General features: G+C 38.8%; 1 protein-coding gene across 1 annotated transcript in view; it reads left to right on the top strand.

Moving 5' to 3' along the window:
* The window catches only part of CACNA1A (calcium voltage-gated channel subunit alpha1 A), a 419,872-nt gene that overhangs the window by 354,051 nt on the left and 43,695 nt on the right, over positions 1-22,126 (top strand). The window contains exon 41 of the mRNA XM_070739561.1: positions 21,093-21,198. Within this exon, the coding sequence (XP_070595662.1) occupies positions 21,093-21,198 (106 nt within the window). The remainder of the gene's footprint in view (positions 1-21,092; positions 21,199-22,126) is intronic.

The following is a 22,126-nucleotide window of genomic DNA, read 5'->3' as shown; positions in this document are numbered from 1 at the left end:
TTAAGACTGAAATATTTGAACTGGATCCAGAAGCTGAGTCTGGGTTTACTTTCTTAAAGTGCAGAGAAAGTTCAGGAAAGACCTCTGGACAAATTATGCTGCAGTTCTGAAACTATTTTGGATCAATATCAGAATAATTTGTTTCCCAATCAGCCTCCCATCCCACTCATACATGCACATTAGATTCAGTAAGTATTGGTGCATATTTCAATTAGTAGTGGGGGAAAAAATTAATTGCCTCTCCGAAGGCACCTGGCATAGCCCAATAGTTTGAGATATACATCAGGATTTTTTTCATGATTTTTAATCTTCACTATGTTTGAAAATAGCAAGAAAATGCATATAAAGAGGGAAGGTCATTCTCCTTATTGATTGTTTCCTATCATGTTATAAAACTAAACATTTTAATTATTTATTATCTCATGGCTGGTGGTAATAGGAAATGCCACAGGCCTTGAAAAATATGCAGACCTAAAATTTCTACATTAACTGTCAAAACTTATTCTGCTTCGGTAAAAAAAAAATGGAGAGGGTCTCTTTCCTTTTTGTAGGAATGATGTCAGACCAATTTAAGGAAAACAACTTACTAACCGGAAAAGCAGCCATCCCTAATGAACCCAGGGAACGGGAGAAGGGAAAAAATTTGATAGTTGGCTAGCCACGATTTTAGCCTTTTGCCTAAACATATACTTAGTGCACTGCCCGGCCAACCCTCTCTCAGAGATCAGCTGCTTATTGAAGATGGAGCAAGGACAGAGTGTTCCAAACGTTTCCTTAGCTTAGACTGAAAATCTGGAATAAATAGGAGTAGGGGGAAAAAGCTTGTCGGGAAACAGCTAACAGATCAGGTACTAGGGAGGCTATTTTAAAATTAAACAAATTTACTGCTAAACATGGGTCCAGTGAAAGATTCATGAATATGGCAATGGGTTTAGTGCTCTAAAAATAGCTGAGATAACAGCTGACAATGGGGAGTAGTTGCTCATAAATGAAGGTGAATATATGCGTCCCAGGATTAACACTGCAGGACCAATTTCAGTTGCTCACCAGGGCCAAAGGTTTTGTCTTCCGAGCTTTTGGAATCGTGGTGGAGCCCATCTTCAGGGACCGTCTCTCTAGTACGTTCTCAGTGTAGTAGGAAAGCTTCCCATTTTGTTTTGCAACCATCACTCTTGTCTGTCAACTGTCTTAACTTTGAGTTTAGCACACTTCTTAAAGAATGCTAAACTGTCATTTCAATGTTTAAAAAAAGGTGGCATGCCTTATGTAGACATTGTGGCTCCTGTCATCTGTTTTGCAGGCTAATTTGATAGAAATAGATAGTCAATTCCTTATCTTCCAGAGCTGCAATTGCAGAAGAAGCAGACAGTGGGAGAAGCCAGTTTTATACCTGAATGGTCTCTGACAAAGCTGGTCCATTTAACTGTTGACTGGTCAAGTGATAAGCTGCCTCTTCCAAAGTCTTCTGTATACAAACACCTGATAAGTAAATATTAATACATTTCATATGAATAGCTTTCAGGTGGAATAGGAAGGTTGTATTCTGAAGTGGCAGGGAGAAATCTATATTTCTCAAGGTTGACTCAGTCTTCCATCCTTCCAAGGTCGGTAAAATGAGGACCCAGGTTGTTGGGGTAATGCTGATTCTGTAAACCACTTAGAGAGGGCTGTAAAGCACTGTGAAGTGGTATATAAGTCTAAGTGCTACTGCTATTGCTATTGCTTCTATTTCTCAATGCAGCACCTCTCATTCCCCTACTGCCAGAGGTGGGTTCTGGATCCTTTTGCTGCCGGTTCGTTCAGGGTCATGCCATAGGTGTGTGTGTGCTTTGCGCATGCATACCTGCAGCATTCAAAAAATAAATTAGTTTCTGCGCCTGCAGAAGCAAAATACAAGATGGCAGCACCCAAAGAAACACCAACGGAACGGGCTCCATGACATCATCACCAAGTTACTAACGGTTAGAACAGGTTAGAAATGGTAGGAACCCATCTCTGCCTACTGCTCAGCTTCTGTATTGTCTGATGCAGTTCTGCAAGGAAGGAAATACAGTGGTACCTCTACTTATGAACTTAATTCGTTCCATGATCAGGTTCTTAAGTAGAAAGGTTTGTAAGAAAAAGCAATTTTCCCATAGGAATCAATGTAAAAGCAAATAAGGCACGCGATTGGGGAAACCATAGGAGGGTGGAGGCTCTGTTTCCTCCCAGGAGATTCCTAGAGAAACCCCACAGAGGCTTCTCACTGCCTTTTTCGGCCATTTCCTCCTAGGAGATTCCTAGAGAAGCCCCACAGAGGCTTCTCCCTGCCTTTTTCAGCCATTTCCTCCCAGGAGATTCCTAGAGAAGCCCCACAGAGGCTTCTCCCTGCCTTTTTCGGCCATTTCCTCCCAGGAGATTCCTAGAGAAGCCCCAGAGAGGCTTCTCCCTACCTTTTCCGGCCCTGTTTCCTCCCAGGAGATTCCTAGAAAGGCCCCACAGAGGCTTCTCCCTACCTTTTTTGGCCCTGTTTCCTCCCAGGAAATTCCTAGAGAGGCCCCATGGAGGCTTCTCCCTGACTTTTCTGGTTACAGTTTCAGAGACTCAGGTTTGTAAGTGGAAAATGGTCTCTTGAGAAGAGGCAAAAAATCTTAAACACCTGGTTCTTATCTAGAAAAGTTCGAATGTAGAGGCGTTCTTAGGTAGAGGTACCACTGTAACCAGAAACATAGTGGATAGCTCAGTTTGAATGAACCAGATTTTTCTGCAGCCTGCAGCAGAATTACCCAGAAGGAAGAATTAATGCCAATTCATGGCCCAAGAAATGCAGTGGTCTAGAGATGAAGATACCTGCCTCCCACTCTGAAGGTTGAGAGTTCAATTCTTGACAGCGGCAGATGTTTCTCTATCAGGACACAAAGAAAACATATGTTGCAAACCCTACATAGATGACAGGAAGGACATCCAGCTAGTAAACACGCTCAGCTCCATTCGGTCACCTCGACTCCACCCCGAAGCAAGGGATTACAGGGTTGTTAAAGACATGCTAGTTCATTGCTTCAATAAAAATGATGGTGTAAAAATAAAAGGGAAAATTCTACTTTAAAACTAAAGGTAAAAATAAATAACAATCTGTATCAATTGCAGAGTATGATTAGATGAAGGTAATGCTATTAGGTTATGTTATATCAAAAGCAGGATACATACATTGCATAATTCTAATCAGAATCCATCTCCACGCTTGTTATTTGCATTAGAAGAAAAATTGCTATTATGCCCCTCCCCAGCAATACATACAAAAATATATACCTCAATTAAAAATATGAATAACACCAACTGACATTTAAAAATAATGCTTATTCTGAATATTTAACATCGAAGTGTCTTTAATCAATACGCAGCTAGAATCCAAGCCAGTTTGCATGTTTTTATCGTCAAGTTCCATACTCTAAAAAGACTTACGTGAGTAGTTTTTCTCTACTTTAAACCACACAACACTGTAGAACAGTAGGATAAAAAAATCATTTCAAATATCCAGATGGCACGAGCTGGCTTTGCAATTGAAGAGGGTAAACAATAAGAACACTATGGGGGAAAAGGGCAATAAAATCGTGAAAAATTATGTACAGCAGTATCCCTTCAAACCCTCACTTAGAGCAACTTTCCCAAACTTCAGATGGTCTTCAGATATCTGGACAATCTGCAAAATTCCCCAACTAGCCTCACCGTTGTCCCCAACTAGCATCAACTGAGGTCCACACATCTGGAGAACCTCCCATGCACTCCCCTGTATGACTGAGGATTAGCAAGGAAATTGGCACAATGTCAGATGAATTGCAGGTATTTGCTTGACCTGAGAAGTTTTCTGTCTACAAGAACATGACCTTATGTTAAGGTGTTCACTATTAACAAGAAGCAATTACTCCTTTTTCTGCCCCCCTTTCTCTGCTTTCATGCCTCTTCCTCTGTCAATACAGTTCCGTGAGAATTTTTTTCCTTCTGTCCCTCAGTATTTCCATAGTCTAACCCTAATCCTCTGCGCGATTCAGTAACTGATCCAAAGTGTGTCTTCTTTCTCTCTCCCAATTCCCAATTCAGCAACCAGAGTTCTTGTGACATTTTCCATGTGTGTGAGTGAGACAGAGAGAAAGATCTTTCCTTCACCTCATCCATTGGATTTATGTTACTGATTCATGGCCTAGCTACTGAAATGTTCACTCTCGCTTGAATGGAAAGGGCTTTTCTCTACCTTTGTTAGCCAGAGATACAAGAAATTGATTGAGGTGCAGTGCAATCGGAGACTATGAAAGTTATGTAGCAAAGATGCCACCATATGCTGGAATGACACAGGAGAAGGCAATCACGTGAATGCAAGCAAGAACACTAAGGAAATTATGAAATGCTTCAAAATGATACTCAAGTAGAGTCAAAATCTGTGAATGAGGTTCTTCAGATGAACTGTGGTAGTTATTAATGTTGGGCTATGTATTCAAGAATTCTGATTCAGATAGTAATAAAAAGTGCATTATTGCGTCAATCCCTACACTTTCCCTACACAATCCCTACAAGTTTCTGACATAATATGAGAGCTGGGTGAGGTGGGGAGGATTGTTGTCTTGTTCAGTTGTTTTATTAAGGAGGGCGTTATGTAGGAAAAATTGCTGTCCAATTATGCTAGGGCCATTTGGTTGCCAATAGCTATAAATCCTCCAGATGCAATTGCATATCTCCCATATGGTTCCTACATTTTTGAATTACAACGCAGAAGTCATAGTAGAAATGTAAAACTATCCTTAACAGTCTCTTGCTACTGGATTAAACATGCCAAATCTTTTGGCCTCTTGGTAGGTTCATTTGCTTATGATTGGTTTGAATTAAGAAATAAAAGCGATCGTTGCTCTTCCCCTGTGTCCTATAGAGCAGTGTTTCCCAACCTTGGCAACTTGAAGATATCTGGACTTCAACTCCCACAATTCCCCAGCCAGCATTCGCTGGCTGGGGAATTCTGGGAGTTGAAGTCCAAATATCTTCAAGTTGCCAAGGTTGGGAAACACTGCTATAGAGGGCATCATCCACCTCAGGATGGCACAACTTCCTGGAGCTAATAGGGTCCACAAGTACATTTGCCTCTACCTGATGGTCATGCCTAGAGAGTAGAGTGATTGGTCTGATGGAATTCTTTAATAGTCCATTCAGTATAGGTCATATTTAGAAAATGTTGTCTTTTATTTTTCTTTATACCTACCCAGCATTTCTTTTCCACCTCCTATAACTACTTACCTAGCTAAAAAGTGGGGCAACTGAGAAGGCAATGGAATTGGGTGGTATATTTTCTGAACTCTTGCTGTAATTGCCTCCAGCCTAGAAACAGGGAACCAGGAACGAGAGGGTATATCTATCTATTCCTGCCATTCCTTTGTAACTATGGGAGTGTAGTACTACATGACACTCAGTATCACTAGAGACCACAGCACTTGTACCAGCCATTAGGTTCCATCAACCATCAAAGACCCACAAGATGCAACCTCTTCCATTCCTAAGTGCTGAGTTCCATCCCGTTGCCCTCCACTTTTCTACAGGGCTGGGCGGGGACACAGTCACCGAGCCCACTTCTTCGAACTCAACGAATGGAGGCTTCTGAGGGCAACAGCTTGGAAGAGGGCCAGCATTCCATCCCTCAGGGCAGCTTTCCATTCTGGCTCCAAGACCTTCTGGGTGGATGTCTGAGGTGGGGGTGAGTAATAAATCTCCCATTTGCGCCAACTCAGTTATCCAGGGAAAAAACTTGAGACATTAGAGTTTAGAGGCAGATCTAGATCCTTCCTAATTTAAGGGTGGGAATCTTTGGGCCAGTTATGGCCTCTAACAATTCATTTGTATTTATCATAACTGCCTCATGTATTCCACCAACCGGTCAGGTCCCACAGAGTCGGCCATCTCCAGGCGCCATCAGCCAGGCAATGTCGTCAGGCAGGGCCTTCCCTGTGATGGCTCTGGCCCTTTGGAACTAACTCCCAACTCGTACCGCCCCCACCCTCCTGGCCTTTCGCAAGGCCTTGAAGACCCATCTTTGCCAGCAGGCCTGGGGGCCGTGAGTGTTAAGAACTAACTCCGGCCGATGTCATTGGATGAATGTGGATTATTGTTTTTAGGAAAATGGGGGTTTAGAATTTTTAGAATTTTTTTAATATTAGATTTCTTACATGCTTTGTATTTTGTATTTATTCTGTTGTGAGCGGCCCTGAGTTGGTTGAGAAGGACAGCATAGAAATTGAATGAATGAACAAAAGAAAGAATGAATGAATGAATGAATGAATGAATGAATAAATAAATAAATACACCTCCCTCCTGTTAAAGATAATTTTTAGACTTATTTCGAAGGATAGTTTGGGGGTTTAATAGATGGAAATTATTCCTTAATGAACTGTTTCTGAACATAGGGTCAATGATATTTGGTTGGTTGGTGCAAAGGAGTATTTTTGAACTATCAATAGAATCTGACCCCATAAGGAGAAGTCCTATTTACCACATTGGGATTCAGGGTTATCAGAACATTATTTCACCTTTCCTTCGTCTCTTTCCCATCTAAGGCTGATAATTTATTCTCAAAATTTAAAGAAAGGCTCTTTAAAAGTGGAGAAATTCCAAAGGTGATGAAAAGGTGTATATTAGTATTTTCTTTTCTTTTTTTAGAAAAAAAATATTTACAATTATAATACAGAAAGAAAAAAAAAGACAGTACAAAATACAATACAAAACACAATACATCAAAAACTCATATGAAAATGTAGGCGAGTACAGGACCAGTCTATGCATTCTTCCAAAACTGTGTATATTTTCCTTAGCCCAGTTATAGTTATTGTCAGAAATCAATTTATCTCTTTTAGATAACACCAAAAAAATAGAAGCAAAACATATAAGTAACATGGAAAACAAATAATAGTCTAACTTGATAGTTCATAACTTTATCTTATTTGCTCTATTAAGCTTTCATCAGGTATAATTTTTTTACATACTTAAGTGTTCACAATGTAGTTAGCAATAATTTGTTCTATTTTCTAACCAGTGGTATATTAGTATTTCCTCCTTCCTGTCTTGCAGCGTCTTGGAAATCTCTGGATTCTATTTTGAAAGTAGAAGCTGCTCTTTTGCTCTTTCAGGAAAACTTTAGCCTTCCTCTACAGGGACTTGTTAATTCCTAGCTGAACTTTTCACAACTTATTATTAGCCAATACATTACGGTTCTATATTTCTCTTCTGTTCAATGAACCTGAATACTTGCTTCCCTTAAAGCCATTTTCTTTCTTACCAAGTATGTAGTTATTGTCTTCAAACTACCTTAATAACCTTTGAAAAGCAGATTGGCCCACATGACCAGAAACAGATTTTGAATTAGTGAATAAACACTATGCATTTCTCAATCAAGTTTCAGGATGCTCACATTTCCTATTACTGATACCTCTGTTGCAGCATTCATTTCCTATTGTGAGGTATAGTCTAAACTCCCCTATGAGAAAAGGTTGAGATGTATAGAAAAACACTGTAGTAGCATTTGGAATTTCTGCCAATACAAAAACAACATAAAAGATGGCATCTTTGGTTTCATTCCAGGCCAGCCAAGAATGACTTACAGAAATTTTCATGCGCAGGAGCCCTTTTGGATTACTCAACTCTGGATGCTATCCATTTCAAATATTTGACCTATATTTTGCTTCAAGAAAACACATGCAATTGTTAAGAAACCAAGATAAGAATCAGTGCTCTTAGATTGATTTAATTGGTTCCTTTTTTTCCTCCAAGAATCTTAGAATACCATAAAGGTAACAAGGATAAAAATAAAGCTTTTTCACGAGTCAAGAGGAAATGAACATAGCTCCAAAGCTAAACAACCATTTCATTTTACTTAACTACCATGGTTAAATCTTCCAAAGAACTAAGATAAAACAAAGATGAACAATTTATTAATCTTCTCTATCAGTCAGACCAGATGGTCTATGTGCTTACTTCCTAAAAAAGCTCTCTTCTGCCATAGCTGAACCACTAAGCATAATTTTTGAAAAATCCTTCAGAACCAGCACACTTCCTAAGCTATGGTCGAAAGCAATGGTCATCCCCATCTTCAAAAAAGGAGACCCCTCTCTTGTCGATAACTACAGACCAATTTCACTATGCTGCATCCCATGCAAAGTCATGGAATCAATTATAAACAAATCAATTACTCTCCATCTAGAAACTAATAATTTGCTCTCTAACAAGCAATTTGGTTTCAGAAACAAACTATCCTGCAACCTGCAGCTCCTCCACTGCAAAAATATATGGACAACTCATCTAGATCAAGGGAAATCTACAGATGCAATTTATATTGACTTCTGCAAAGCCTTTGATTCAGTGGTTCACGACAAAGTACTCCTAAAACTCAAATCCTATGGCATCTCAGGATCCCTCCATAGCTGGATTACATCATTCCTGTCAAACAGACAACAAGTAGTCAAAATAGGAAGCACCATATCCACCCCCGCCCCAGTTAAAAGCGGTGTTCCCCAAGGTAGTGTACTGGGACCAACGCTTTTCATTCTCTACATCAATGACCTTTGCGATTACCTCACAAGCAACTGTATCCTCTTCGGCGATGATGTAAAACTCTTCAACACCACCGATAACATAACTACTCTCCAAAAAGACCTTGACGCTGTTTCTGAGTGGTCTAACACATGGCAACTCCAAATCTCAACTAGCAATTGCTCTGTCCTACACATTGGGAAGAAGAATCTGAACTCCAAATACTCAAATTATCACAGATAATCCCCACTCGGTTAAAGACCTTGGTATACTAATAACAAAAGATTGAAGTGCCAAAGCCCACTGCAACAATATAGCCAAGAAGGCTTCAAGAGTTATAAACCTAATCCTACGTAGCTTCTGCTCTGGCAATCTCACACTACTTACCAGAGCTTACAAAACTTTTGCCAGACCCATCCTCAAATACAGCTCATCTGTTTGGAACCCATATCACCTCTCAGACATTAACACCCTTGAAAATGTCCAAAGATACTTCACCAGAAGAGCCCTTCACTCCTCCACTCGAAATAGAATACCCTACGAGACTAGACTTTCAATTCTGGGCCTAGAAAGTTTAGAACTAAAATGCCTTAAACAAGATCTAAGTATTGCCCACAAGATCATATGCTGCAACGTCCTGCCTGTCAGCGACTACTTCAGCTTCAATCACAACAACACAAGAGCACACAACAGATTTAAACTTAATATTACCCGCTCCAAACTCGACTGTAAAAAATATGACTTCAGTAACCGAGTTGTCAAATCGTGGAACTTATTACCGGACTCCATAGTGTCATCCCCAAACCCCCAACACTTTACCCTTAGATTATCTATGGTTGACCTATCCAGATTCCTAAGAGGTCAGCAAGGGGCGAGTACAAGTGCACTGGAGTGCCTTCCATCCCCTGTCGTATTGCTCTCCTATAACTCCTATACCTTTCTTCTATTCCTATATCTCTTCTTCTATTCTTTTATTGATATTACTATACCTTCTTTTCTATTATTTCTTAGATATATTTTACTATGAGTATCTCCTCTATAACCTTCATCATGCATTTTACTACGTGTATATAGATATATGCCCACTAAAACCCTCATTGTGTATTAGACAAAATAAATAAATAAATAAATAAATACAGATATCCATATATCCATATATCCATTTTTACAATTTCTGAAAAACTCATAAGATTGTGCTGTGAAAATTAAGCAATACAGTCCCTCTAGCTAGTCTAGCCAATCACTGATTTGAGATTGAGTCCACATAGAATTTCCTTCCCAAATGAAAAAATAATAATAATGTGGTTGAAAATTTCAGCTGTATCTACTCTAGCAATTTCACATTTTACTCATGTACTTTATGGATTTTAGGGATCAACCCCTTTTTTCAAAAATAAAAGATTTTGCCTGTTGCAAAAATATTGCCTACTAATTATTAGATGAATGGAACCAAATATTTAAGAATTCATACCAAGTCTCATTCTAACCATGTATTTTCCAAATTCTCAAGAACTGTCAATCTGCTAATAGTACACCTATCTGAACTGAACTATCCTTCTGTACTTGGCCAATGCATTAGTTACAAGTTGTGACTGATCTGTTGGATCATAGAACTTCAAGAAAATAAATATATTTCTTCCTTACAATTAAAGGATCCCATGAACACCAGAATTATATTAAGGCCACTTCTTATTCATTTGTTCATTTAAGAACAGAATCATAGTACAGGTACATCTCTCCAGATTTAAATTTTATAATCTGCCAAAAGAATGAAAAAATAGCTAAAAAATAACTATTTCAGCAAAAAAACACGTCTTGATTAGAAGCTTTTAAATTCATCCAAGCATCTAGCAACCAACTTAGTTCCTGTCAAATTGTCAAAGATCTGTCTTCATGTACTTATCAGAAAAGAGCACTGAAGATACCTGTAAGTAGACTTCATGTTATTTGTGAGCCATGTGTATGAGGTAGCACCTATACAAAAAGATGTTCTAGAAAATTCCCTAGCTGAAGATTTCTTTCTTATTTTCTGGTCACATTTTTTTTAATCTAAAGTAACAGAACAAACTCTTCAGGCAATTGTCCCTTCAGAAAAGGGGCAGTAAGAAATTGGGATCAACCTTTGCAAAACCTTGTTTCATTGATGGAGTTACCATCCATTTCACAAAATTCTATAATAATGACAAACTGTCAACTTTGATTGTTTTTTTTCAATCCCAAAACTAATCTCACTAGTACTAACTTTCATGTTGGATTCTATGTTACCTCTGATAGTAGGCTGTTGTTCTGAGAAGGCAAAATTCAAGATTCTACAGACCGGAGAAAAGTTAGGTGACTATAATCTTTCTGAAAATGGAAATGCCCTCCCCCCAATGATGACAAAGAATTCATCTTCACTGGGATCTATTGCCAGTAGATAGGCAAGAATTATTTCCTATCTATATCGTATCTATATTGATACCTGTTTCCTACTATTGCCGTATCAAAACTTTGCTGGTTATCTGAATACAGAATTGAGGTTCTTGGGATAGATTTTATTGGCACAATATCTCCAGAACAGGTATTATCTTGGCAACCACTTAAACCTATTATTCCCTTGGCACCTCCTGCCCCTTTAGCAGTCTTGAGTACATGCAATTAAATTTATATTATCAGTATACCCTTCTATCACCTCATCAGATCTAATGGCATGACCCCCACTTCTATTTTACCTATACCCTTTGTGCAGAGTAAACTTTACACCTCGACATCTTAAATCTGATAGTAAAGAATCCAATGTTATTCAAAATGACTCTTCCAGTTCTTTCAGTTATATTAATATTGCAAAACTCTATGATCCTAAGGACCTTTATTCCTTAAATTGTCATCCATTCTTCCAACTTTTGAAAGATAGGAGAAAATCTACAGGATTCAGGGGAAGAAATGCACTTTTCAAATATACATCACCATATTTCATCATAATAAAGGCATCTACTACCAGTAAAAAAAAGCCACAAACATGATGATTTTGGTCACAGTTTTTACTTCACAGCAACTTTGGACTTCAGAATTACCAACTTCCATGTTTCTGTGGGTAATTATCTTTTTTTCCCCTTTAGGGAAATTTTCAGCATGTATTGAGACAAAAGGACTGTCAAAGCAACAGAGCAACATTTTGTGACATAATGTGAATTACACAGCAAAATCTGTTACAAGTGGTATTTCCCTAGAGAGGCTTATGAGCTCCTCAAAACTTCAAAGGCGGAATCCCAAATAGAGAACTTTGACTTCAAAATCAATGGTATTTGAGCTAATTTCAGTATATGAAAAAAATACTCCATACTTTAGTTCTTCAGCATCTGTTGAAGGATGGTACCAAGGATGGGATCAGAGCTCCTTCTCAATATGAAATTACACGTTTTACTCTGAATTCCAAACTGTGGCAAAATATTCTCAAAAGTGTTTCTTGGAGATACAAAAGTATTAACCATTTCAATGCAAGTGATTTGCAGACATCAGTTCCGAAGTATGCTATGCAATTTCTAGACAGACTCTTTTTACAAACTAGTTTGGCAAATCATTTATTTTATTTATTTTATTTATTGGATTTGTATGCCGCCCCTCTCCGTAGACCCATATTGGACTAGTGGAATGTATCACATCCTTTTATCACAAAATCTGTGTTATGCAGCTTGACATTAATCCCTCTAAAATGCCTAGTGTGTTACCAGTTACTCTCACCCAAAGTAGCTAACTCATTTGCAAAACAGACATAGAACCAATACTACAGTCTCTATGCAAAAAGAATGCTTGCTCTCATTTTGACTTAGTCTGAGATTGTGCCTCTCTTGTACGATCTCACCTTTTTAAAAAAAATCAGCATTAAGAAATTCTGAATAGTCATTACAGTAAGCATGGTTCAACTACTTCATTTGGGAAGCTGGTTCGTGACATTGGATTTCAATGATGCTTGCTTTCACATACTATAATGATAGCTGCCCTTCTTTTATTCTTATAATTAGCTTCAGCTTTACCAAACATGCTAACATATCTTGCTTTATATACAGGATTTTCCGTCAAAGCTCAGATGTGAGGTTTTTTTCAATAACATTCAATTACAGCTGCGTAGCAATATCTGTAATTCAGTTTTTCTTGGAAACCTTTGCTTTCTTTATATTTTTAACTCAGAGAGTACAAAAAAAAGAACTTTTTATTTTAATTAAAAAAAGAGAGAGAAAATATCCTGTCTGGGAAGCTGTCAATAGTCTTGACTTACTTGACATAACTGCTTAAAGGCAACATTATCACACATCTGCCATAAAATAGCATCCTGAGTTGGAGTGAAAATAAGATTTTTCTCTCATCATGCTAAAAACCTTTTTAAAGAATGGTCCAATTAATAAATATTCTGAAGATTTCTCTCATGGAAGATGATTGAATGCTTACAGAGTGAAAGTATTTACAAATTCCCTTTAAGCCCATGGTTTATTTTATTTATTTATTTTTATTTATTTATTTTGTCCAATACAAATTGAAAGTTAAGGAGAATAAAAACGTGTAGTAGTAAATATCAGGGAAGGGATAGAAGAAGAGATATGAGAATAGAATACATCAATGAAGAGTAGAGGAAGGATATATGGATGGGAGAAAATATATATAAAATATAGGAGAGACAATTGGACAGGGGACGGAAGGTTGTATGATTGTTTAAGTTGCTGTCTCTTAAAATAAATTTCTTAATAGTTATCAGTTCATAAATTTCAAAACCAGAAGATTCTAATTTATTTTTATACAAATTCTACACTTGTTCCAATATTAATTTTTCGGTTGCAATAAAATGTTCTCTAGTTATTCTTTCTGATGTGATTACATTCTAAGGAGTATGCATTGCATGCAGAGGTGAACTATTGGGAGTTTGCAGGGAGTTTGCAGGGAGTTTGGGAGAACCTCTAGCTAAGATTCTGTGCAGTTTGGAGAAGCCCCAAATCCCACTCCTGGCTGGCTCTGCCCAACCCTTCCCTCCCAGGAGTCCCCATGCAGCCCATTATGGAGGCAGGTAAGCGCAGAATGTATGCAGAGGCTCAGGGAGAGTGAAAAATGGCCCTACCAGAAGTTCAGGAAGGCTGGAAACAGGCCTATTTCCAGCCTCCAGAACCTGGGAAGGCCATTTGTGCCCTCCCAGAGAGTCAAGGAAAATGTCCTGAGCCTGGGGAAGGCCAAAATGCTGCCCCCCACCCCCCATGGTGCAGGAAGCTGACTAGGCCATTTCCACCATGGCCACATCCACCCAGCAACCGAGCAGAGAACCCTGTGTTAAAATTTTGAAGCCCACCTTTGATTGCATGGCCTAAATTAAATGTATGTACAGGTCTTAATTTTGCAGAATGTTAGTGTTTCAAAATTTGGAAATTACTTGAGCCTTCTATACTAGATAAACAAGGAACAAGTCAGGGGTGACATTCAATTTTTTTTCCTACTGGTTCTGTGGACATGGCTTATGGTGGAGTCATGTGACTGTGTGGGCGTGGCCATCACTCAGGGCAAGGTGGGATGACATCAGCAGCAGGTTTCACTTACCTGTATACAAGTGCACTGTGTGCACATCCTTTTCATTTGGGCGTGCCTGTATGCGTGTGTGCATGATTTTGCTTCTGGAAATGCATAGGAAGCAAAAACGAGCCACAATTTTGCAAGGACGTACTCGTGCGCACATGATTTTAGCAAAATTGCCGAAATCTCACGAGCACAAGCATCCCCTCACAAGATTTTGCATCTGCACATGCAGAGGAAGCAAAAAAAGCCAAAAAATTCAGGGAAAAAGATTGCACCACCGGACGGACTGGCATCAGAGCAGTCACGCACAAATTGCACAATCTGGCGGCTGCTACCAGAACAGAGTTGCCTACTGCACCAGTAGGAATCCACCACTGGGTGGCACCACCCTACCAAGCCACATCCATCAAGCCATGCCTACAGAAACCACAAAGAGTTCAGCTAAGTCTTCTAGCATTCAACCTGGCTGCTTCTTGTCTCCTCATGTTTGCTCTGTGTGTATGAGCCGGAAAGGGGGAGAGAAGCACTACATTCACTGCTGTGGTAGAGAGAAGCCAACATTTTCTCCTACCCTTCACATGGAGCTGCTCCCTTTATGCCCCCCCAGCCCCCTCCCTCCCAGGGGTCGAAGTACCTTAAAGGGACAGGCTGCAGCAGCTCCGCTGTGAATGGAGGGAGAAAAAATTGTATTCTCTCTGCTGCAGCATTTAATGTTGAATGCTGTGGCATAGAGAAACCAAACATTTCTCTCTCCATTCACAGTGGTGCTGCTGCTGCTCTCTTTAAGGTCCCTTCAGCCACCTCCCTATGGAGGGTGTGTGTGTTAAAGTATCTTAAAGGGACAGGCAGGCTGCTGCAGCTCTGTTCCCTTTGCTGTGAAGGGAGGAAAAAAAGTTCAGCCAGGTCTTCTCCTTCTTGGGTATACACACAGAATGGAAGGGGTGAGCATTAAGCAAGTGGGCGGGAGTAGGCAGGGCCAACCAGGACTGTTTTTTACCAGTTCAGCTAACCACTTAAAATCCCCACTACCAGTACCCACGATCCACTCTGAACTAGTCACATTTCACTCCTGGAACATATTAATGAATTCATCCATTTGTATCGACTTCACAATGTATCGTAGAATGAAAAATGCCAGGGAATGTAACAGCTTACTTGCTCAGGAGAATGAATGTGTAACCATGACTGTAACTTTCCACGAAATTCTCTTATGAGAGAGATGTAGATTACACACGTGCCTCTGCATAGGAATTTTCTAACCAATACAAAATAGATATACAGTGGTACCTCTACTTAAGAACTTAATTCGTTCTGTGACCAGGTTCTTAAGTAGAAAAGTTTGCAAGTAGAAGCAATTTTCCCCATAGGAATCAATGTAAAAGCAAATAATGCGTGCAAACCCATTAGGAAAGAAATAAAAGCTCGGAATTTGGGTGGGAGGAGGAGGAAGAAGAGGAGGAGGACAGTCGCTGCTGAAGGAAGAAGGTGAAGTGAGGGGAATGAAAAAAATCCAAAAGTTTAAGGCTTTTAAAAAAAAAGAGGGCCTCCCATACACCCGGCACGAGGCTGCCTCCCATACACAGCACCGAGAGAGTAACCCAGGGGAATGGCAAGAAACTGGCCAGGCCTTCGTGCCGCTCTCAAATTTCCTGGGAAATTTTTCCAGGCTCCGGTTCTTAAGTAGAAAATGGTTCTTAAGAAGAGGCAAAAAAATCTTGAACACCCGGTTCTTATCTAGAAAAGTTGTTAAGTAGAGGCGTTCTTAAGTAGAGGTAGCACTGTATGTGCCTCAGAGCTTTGAAAAGTTATGTCCTGTTGAGTTGATGATAAAGTCAGAATTCTTTCCATAAATACTCTGATACATCCCAAGGTTGAGAATGCCTTCCATGGGGCTTTCTCATCATGGTTATTTATTCTTTGAAGCCTCTGGTTCCTCTAATTCAGAAAACTGATAACCATAATTCTATTAATGTTTCTCTTTCTCATATATGGGTGTTGGTAGGCAGTACTCACTGGGGATTTCCTTTTGTCTGACCTTTTGGGTCATAAAATATAAGGTTTGGAAGAGCCCTGGAGAGCAATTAGTTCAGGCTACTGCCAAGTATAGGAATCCACTACTATTGCCACATCAGATTGTAATGTAGTAGACTGCTTTTTTGTAAATGAAACTGAAATAAATGTACTTAAAATATAGTTTTCTTTTCCTGTTATGTTAGTTACACTGTTAAGAAATAATCTTGCTTTTCTAAGATAATTTGGGAGACAATATGGCTTCTCACCCTCTGGAAAAGCAAGTTTAATTGTGGACCCTGCCTACTAGCTCCAGGAGATAAAAACATCCTGAGGTAGAAAATATCCTCTATTGCAGGGATGTCAAACTATTGGCCCACGGGCCAGATGCGTAACATCCAGGCCACGCCCACCCCAGCTCCACAATGGGGGGGGGGAAATGTCGTAATACGTCACGTGATGGCAACGTGATGCCGCAGTTTGACACCCATGCTCTGTTGGACTCAGAGAATAAGCATTTAAAGTAAACATTCCCATTTATCTTGCAATGAGCATGACCTTAATAAGACAAAGGATATGTTACAATGTAAGCAACGAGTATTTTGGGGAACATAACACCAGATGCTAATTATTTAGGCACATTTAGAAACTCAAGTACTCCATCACTTGCTTTGAAAATTATCACTTTTTATAACGCGTGCTGTCTACATCTTCCATTCATAATTTCTCGCCATTTCTTCTGTCACTTTTTCCAGAGAAAATTCTTAAAGAGGCAAAGATGGAATAGGTCTATGATTGCCTTTTGACTAAGAACACTAGGAACCTTCTATACTGAAGGACTACTACTGTTTAAATATAATATAAGGTGAAAGTATAATATGAATATGAAAAGTTTTCATACAATCACCAATACATTTGTAAATAAACTTAAGATTGAAAAGAGAAAAAGCAATATGAGAATTGAGCAAAAGAAAAGGATCAAGCAACATTGCCTTTATTTGCTTATGGATTGTGGAACTGGAAGAAGTCCCCAACGTCACTGAAATTAACAGTATTAACAGTCATGAGAACTGCTAAATGAATATATAAAATTGTTTTAAGCAAAGAAATGTTACTTTATTCACTCATATCCCAATTATTTTCCAACTGTAAACTATGAACCTTTTGTTAGGTTCTAAAGGGACATGACTCAGGTCAAGATCTTCCAGGTGCAAGTGTTTATTTTAATATTAAGCTATAGTGTTTCTGTATAGAAATAACTTTTATGTATTTTATTTTTATTCTTATTTACCTCTCTCTGTTTAAAAGTTCTGTGGGTGATACATTGTAAAACCATCAATTTATATAAAATGCAACAATACACAAATCAACTAAAATATTTATTAATATTGACACTCTAAAAACTACTGTATGAATAATAAAATTCTTGAAATACTATGGAGACTGATGTAGGAAGATTAAATAGCTGACAAAATAAAACATTTATAGTGCAGAAAAGGTAGCAATGTAAGGACTGGGGAACCACCTTTGTTGTAAACTACTACTACATTGGAAACAAATCCACTTCCATGTAACTGCTTGCTACATTTCTGTGTATGAAGATACTCAAAGCAATGCAAGTTATGAACAGAAAGAGACATCAAAGAAGATATTCTTTTCTATCGCAGTAACAGCTACTCATCTTAAGAAGATTAAAAATGGAAAATTCAGTTGCTTTTGAAGATAAAAGCTGCATTTACAGAAAACTGCTTTTTCAACTGAGCAGTGCTTCAAACAGTCCTGTTTTCAAAATGTTACATTTATGTTCTGTTATCAAATAATGAGCTCTAAACCCAAATTGTAAAAGCTCAGAAGAGGATATGAACTCAAATCACACTGCAGCTTGTTCCTCCATCAATGAAAAGTTATGTTCTCAAAACCCAGCCTGAATACAAACTTAGCTTTTGATAGACCTTGAAGCATTAAAGTAGTTTTCAGAAAAGGTGAACTTACAAGACTAGAATTGCAAGACTAGAAATAGATCTGTAAACAAGACTGGCTTCTTGTCTTTGTACAAGGAGACTAAAGAAGACCATGGAACAGTATATATTCCTGGCAAGTAGAGCCATTAGTTTCAATCCATAGGTTTTATTACTTAATGTGAACTGATTTATTTGGGGAATACTAAGTTAACATGATATGCAAAACAAGATAAATTTGGGCCAAGGCTTCGATATCAAGATGCAGAGGATCTTTCCTACTTGTGCTATTTCCATATCTGTGCTTCTGTTTCTCAACTTTACATCCTTTAAGTAAAAAAAGATTTCCTAGATGTAATACACTACAATAACCTCCTTCCCCTCCCTCCCACAGTTGATTAATCCTTCTGTTTATACTTTCCTCCCCTTATAATTAGTTATCATTATGCATCCCTAGGTTAACTTATATATGCTACTGGCTGTCCAGAAAACGACTAAGAGAGGGAATGAGTCTACAAATCCATGACTGGGGAAAGGAATGAGAGTTTCTGATTGCCTTATCTGACCTAATGGAAGAATTGCTGCCTGTACCATCTATCATTCCCCATTCTTTTCTGCTATGATTATTCCTTAGCATATAAACTTCCTTCTGTATCAAATAACAATCTTAAAGGCTCAGTCCCCTACAGATCTGGAGTCTACACATAACCTGGCATTCTCATATTCAATAGTCTGCACACTTTGGCTAACTCAATGTGACGCTTTCATCTCCCTTAACTTGCTTAAACCATCTTGCTCCAATGCATGGGAATCTAAGCTATTGTCCTCTACTGCAAAAAAAAGTCACAAGAAAATTCAAATTCAGTAAGGAGGAGCTGAAGACTATGAGTGAAATTATAAAAAGTACAAGTATACACAATCTGGTGAAGGTTATGCTTTAGAGATTACTTGGGCCAGTATAAAAACATCTTTGGGATGTTTCTTTGGTTGAGCAAAAAGGGAAAGAACAAAGTTGGGGGAAAAAAGGTTGCTTAATTGGAACAGAAGCAAGAAAATAACAATTCACAACTTAATGCTACACCAAGGCTTTTCCCGTGCAGTTTTTATGGTAGAATGAGAATGCTTTAATGTGATCATACTTGAGCGAAAGCTTATGTGATCCAGGACAATACTGCTGGTCCTCAAATTAAAGCATTACTATTATGTAGAAATAGTATACAGCAATTGGAGGAGTAACTCTTGTTAACATACGAAATCCTGACTGCAACTAGTGAGTAATAACATCTGAATCCTCCTATATTGTGTAGTTACTTGATTTTGGCTGCACAATAAAATTATAATTTCTACAACTATTCTAGATGAACTGCCAAAATATCTGAAGTGCCATGCCACAATCCTCAGTGAATTAATTTTCAAAATACAATACAAAGGAATGGTCTAAATGATGGGGTTGGGAACATTATTTACCTCGTCCTATCTAGAAAGTGACTCACCATTCGCCTCCATACAAGACTTTGCATGTGGCCAGAAGCAAAGGATTATCTCTGACAAATTGGATTGAATTATATGACAGAACTGAAGTTTACATACCAGCTTGTAGCCTGTTGATGAACAGTTGAAAATTGCAAAGGAATGTAAGTGAACAGGCAGCATTCTTAACAAATTGCTCAATGCAGAAGCACAAATCCTGGGTAAGCTTTTTTTCAGTAGGCCTCCAGTGCAGGCTGGTCTTCAGGATCTACAGGTTTTCTGGACATGAGGTTCCTGAGGGATCTTCTGCTGAATGTATCATGATCACTTGTATGTGTGCCTCCCACTTTCTCTCTTGCTTTCTTCCTTCCCTGTTTTGATCTTACCTATCATCCTGTGCACCTCTGTTCAGTGACATTTACTTAACAAACTCCCAAACTCGTGACTGTCTAACCCCCCCCCCCCCATTTCCATTAGTCCGTAGCCTATCTCAGCTAATGCACTAGCTAATCAAGCCCCACCCTGAGCATCTTGTGTGATCTCTAGCCCATAGCCTTGGCTCAGAGGAATGGCACATGGCCTATGATGATCTGCCAGTTTCATTTCTTTCTTTTTTTGTGTGTTAAGGATGCACCCATTTTTTGCACCAAGAGCCCACAGTCCGGATCTCTCCCTATAGATCAATCTATATCAGAGCTATGAATGAGTCTCAATATGTATTCTCTGGATGCCTTTACACTGTGCAGTGCTGTGATGCATGCTGCATGCTGCATGGTCCTTTTGCATGCTTCTAATCTTGCACATTTGACAAAACGTGCTCTTGGTCAATGGTTGAATGCATTCTCCTTGAACCCATCCCTTTATTGCTGATGTCTGCTGCTATCTTGAAAGATGGGACTTTTGTGTTATTTTACAATTTTTACTTTAAAATACAGACACAACCTGAGCACTGAGGGGAGAACTCTGGGGGGGTTAGAAGATGGGATTCATTAGAGAATGGTAGTATGTGAATTCTAGTGAGGACCCTGAAAAGCATTCCTGAATTTCGTCAGCAATTGTGGGGAAAGTCTAGAAGCAGAGCTGTGAGCATTGTAATCTACAGTCTACACAGCGGAAGAGTTAAAACTGAAGTCTAAAAACAATTTCAACTCTTCTGAAAACAACATAATACATTTTAGACAACAGTAAGCATTGGTTTCTTCCAAAGATTTTATAGTCTAATAGACAATCCTAGCTACATTAATGTGAGAATAGATTCCAAGTATTTTTATGGAATTAACTTTCTAGCTGCATGCTTTATACTCAATTGAACTTTTATGTAATTATTAGGTAGGATTATTTGTAACCAAATTTCCACACGGCTGATGGAAAATCCATAGCATCTGTGCATAGAAAATGTTGAGTGAAAGAAAAACGAAGTAGAACAGTAGTTCATTAGTATGGATAATTTGAATAATAGAGGCAACACAGGAAAAAGGATGTAAGCTCAGAGTTCTCCCCAAGGCTCTTATATTCCTCTGTGCATGACAAACCGGAAAGTGAAGGAGGTCCTAAATTTACACATTTCTGCTTGAATTTCTCCAGAGATTACTACGAATGGATTTACCTGTGGCAGATGACAACACGGTCCATTTCAATTCTACCCTTATGGCATTGATCAGGACTGCCCTTGACATCAAGATTGCCAAAGGCAAGTGCCATTTCCATAGATCCGGTTATTTTGCTGGCAAGTGGGAAATGAGACTAAATAAAGCACATTTTCAGATACTAATACTAACAATAAGGTAATGTTGAACACAAATGCTGCTTGTGACAGTGCCTTATACCCGTGATGGCGAACCTATGGCATGCATGCCAGAGGTGGCACACAGAGCCCTCTCTGCTGGCACTTGCACTGTCACCCCATGTCAGATCTCCGTGGTGTTTCTTTCATGAGCTTCTATTTCCCTGCAAATGTTGAAACAGAAGCTCACAAAAGAAAAAGATTTTACCTCTTGCAGAGCTGCCGGTGTTGGGATGCGCCGCCTCCCCCCAGCCAGCTGATCTTTGGATCTCGGCTGCGCAAGTGCACACATGTTTGTGTATGCAGGCGCTTGCGCACATACACACACCTTTCAGTTTGGGCATGTGTGCACAGTTTGGCACTTGGCCTCTAAAAGATTCACCATCACTGTTTTATACAAATTGGGGAAACTGATGCAGAATAAGTACTCTGCAGTGTTGACAACTTCAGGAAGGCAAGAGAGCATTGAGTTTTTTAAAAAAATACTTTCCCATGTGTATTATTCCTTCATTCATTAATAATTCCTAGTTTCAGTTCTCTTGAGACTTTTTGTTGTAGTCATGTGCTTTAGGGTTTTTTTCTTCTTTTGACACAGTGCATTCCTGCACCTCAATAATTTTCTCCCTTTATATGGAAAATTACAAACTTGAGACAAAATATGGTGCTAGAATCCATCTCTCTTGACTTGCCAGATGGTTATAAAAATATTTTCAGATCATAGACAATCAAAAATGCTTTTTTAATCTCTAATTTGAAGTGTTATTGTTAAATGACTAAACATAGTTTTATCAAATTTGAATATAAACTGTAATAGCATTTTTAAAAGCAACATTAG

This window comes from Erythrolamprus reginae, chromosome 2 (genome assembly GCF_031021105.1).
Source record: "Erythrolamprus reginae isolate rEryReg1 chromosome 2, rEryReg1.hap1, whole genome shotgun sequence".
Taxonomy (NCBI): domain Eukaryota; kingdom Metazoa; phylum Chordata; class Lepidosauria; order Squamata; family Dipsadidae; genus Erythrolamprus; species Erythrolamprus reginae.
The sequence above is the reverse complement of the archived record's forward strand: the minus strand, read 5'-3'. Positions and strand labels throughout refer to the sequence as shown.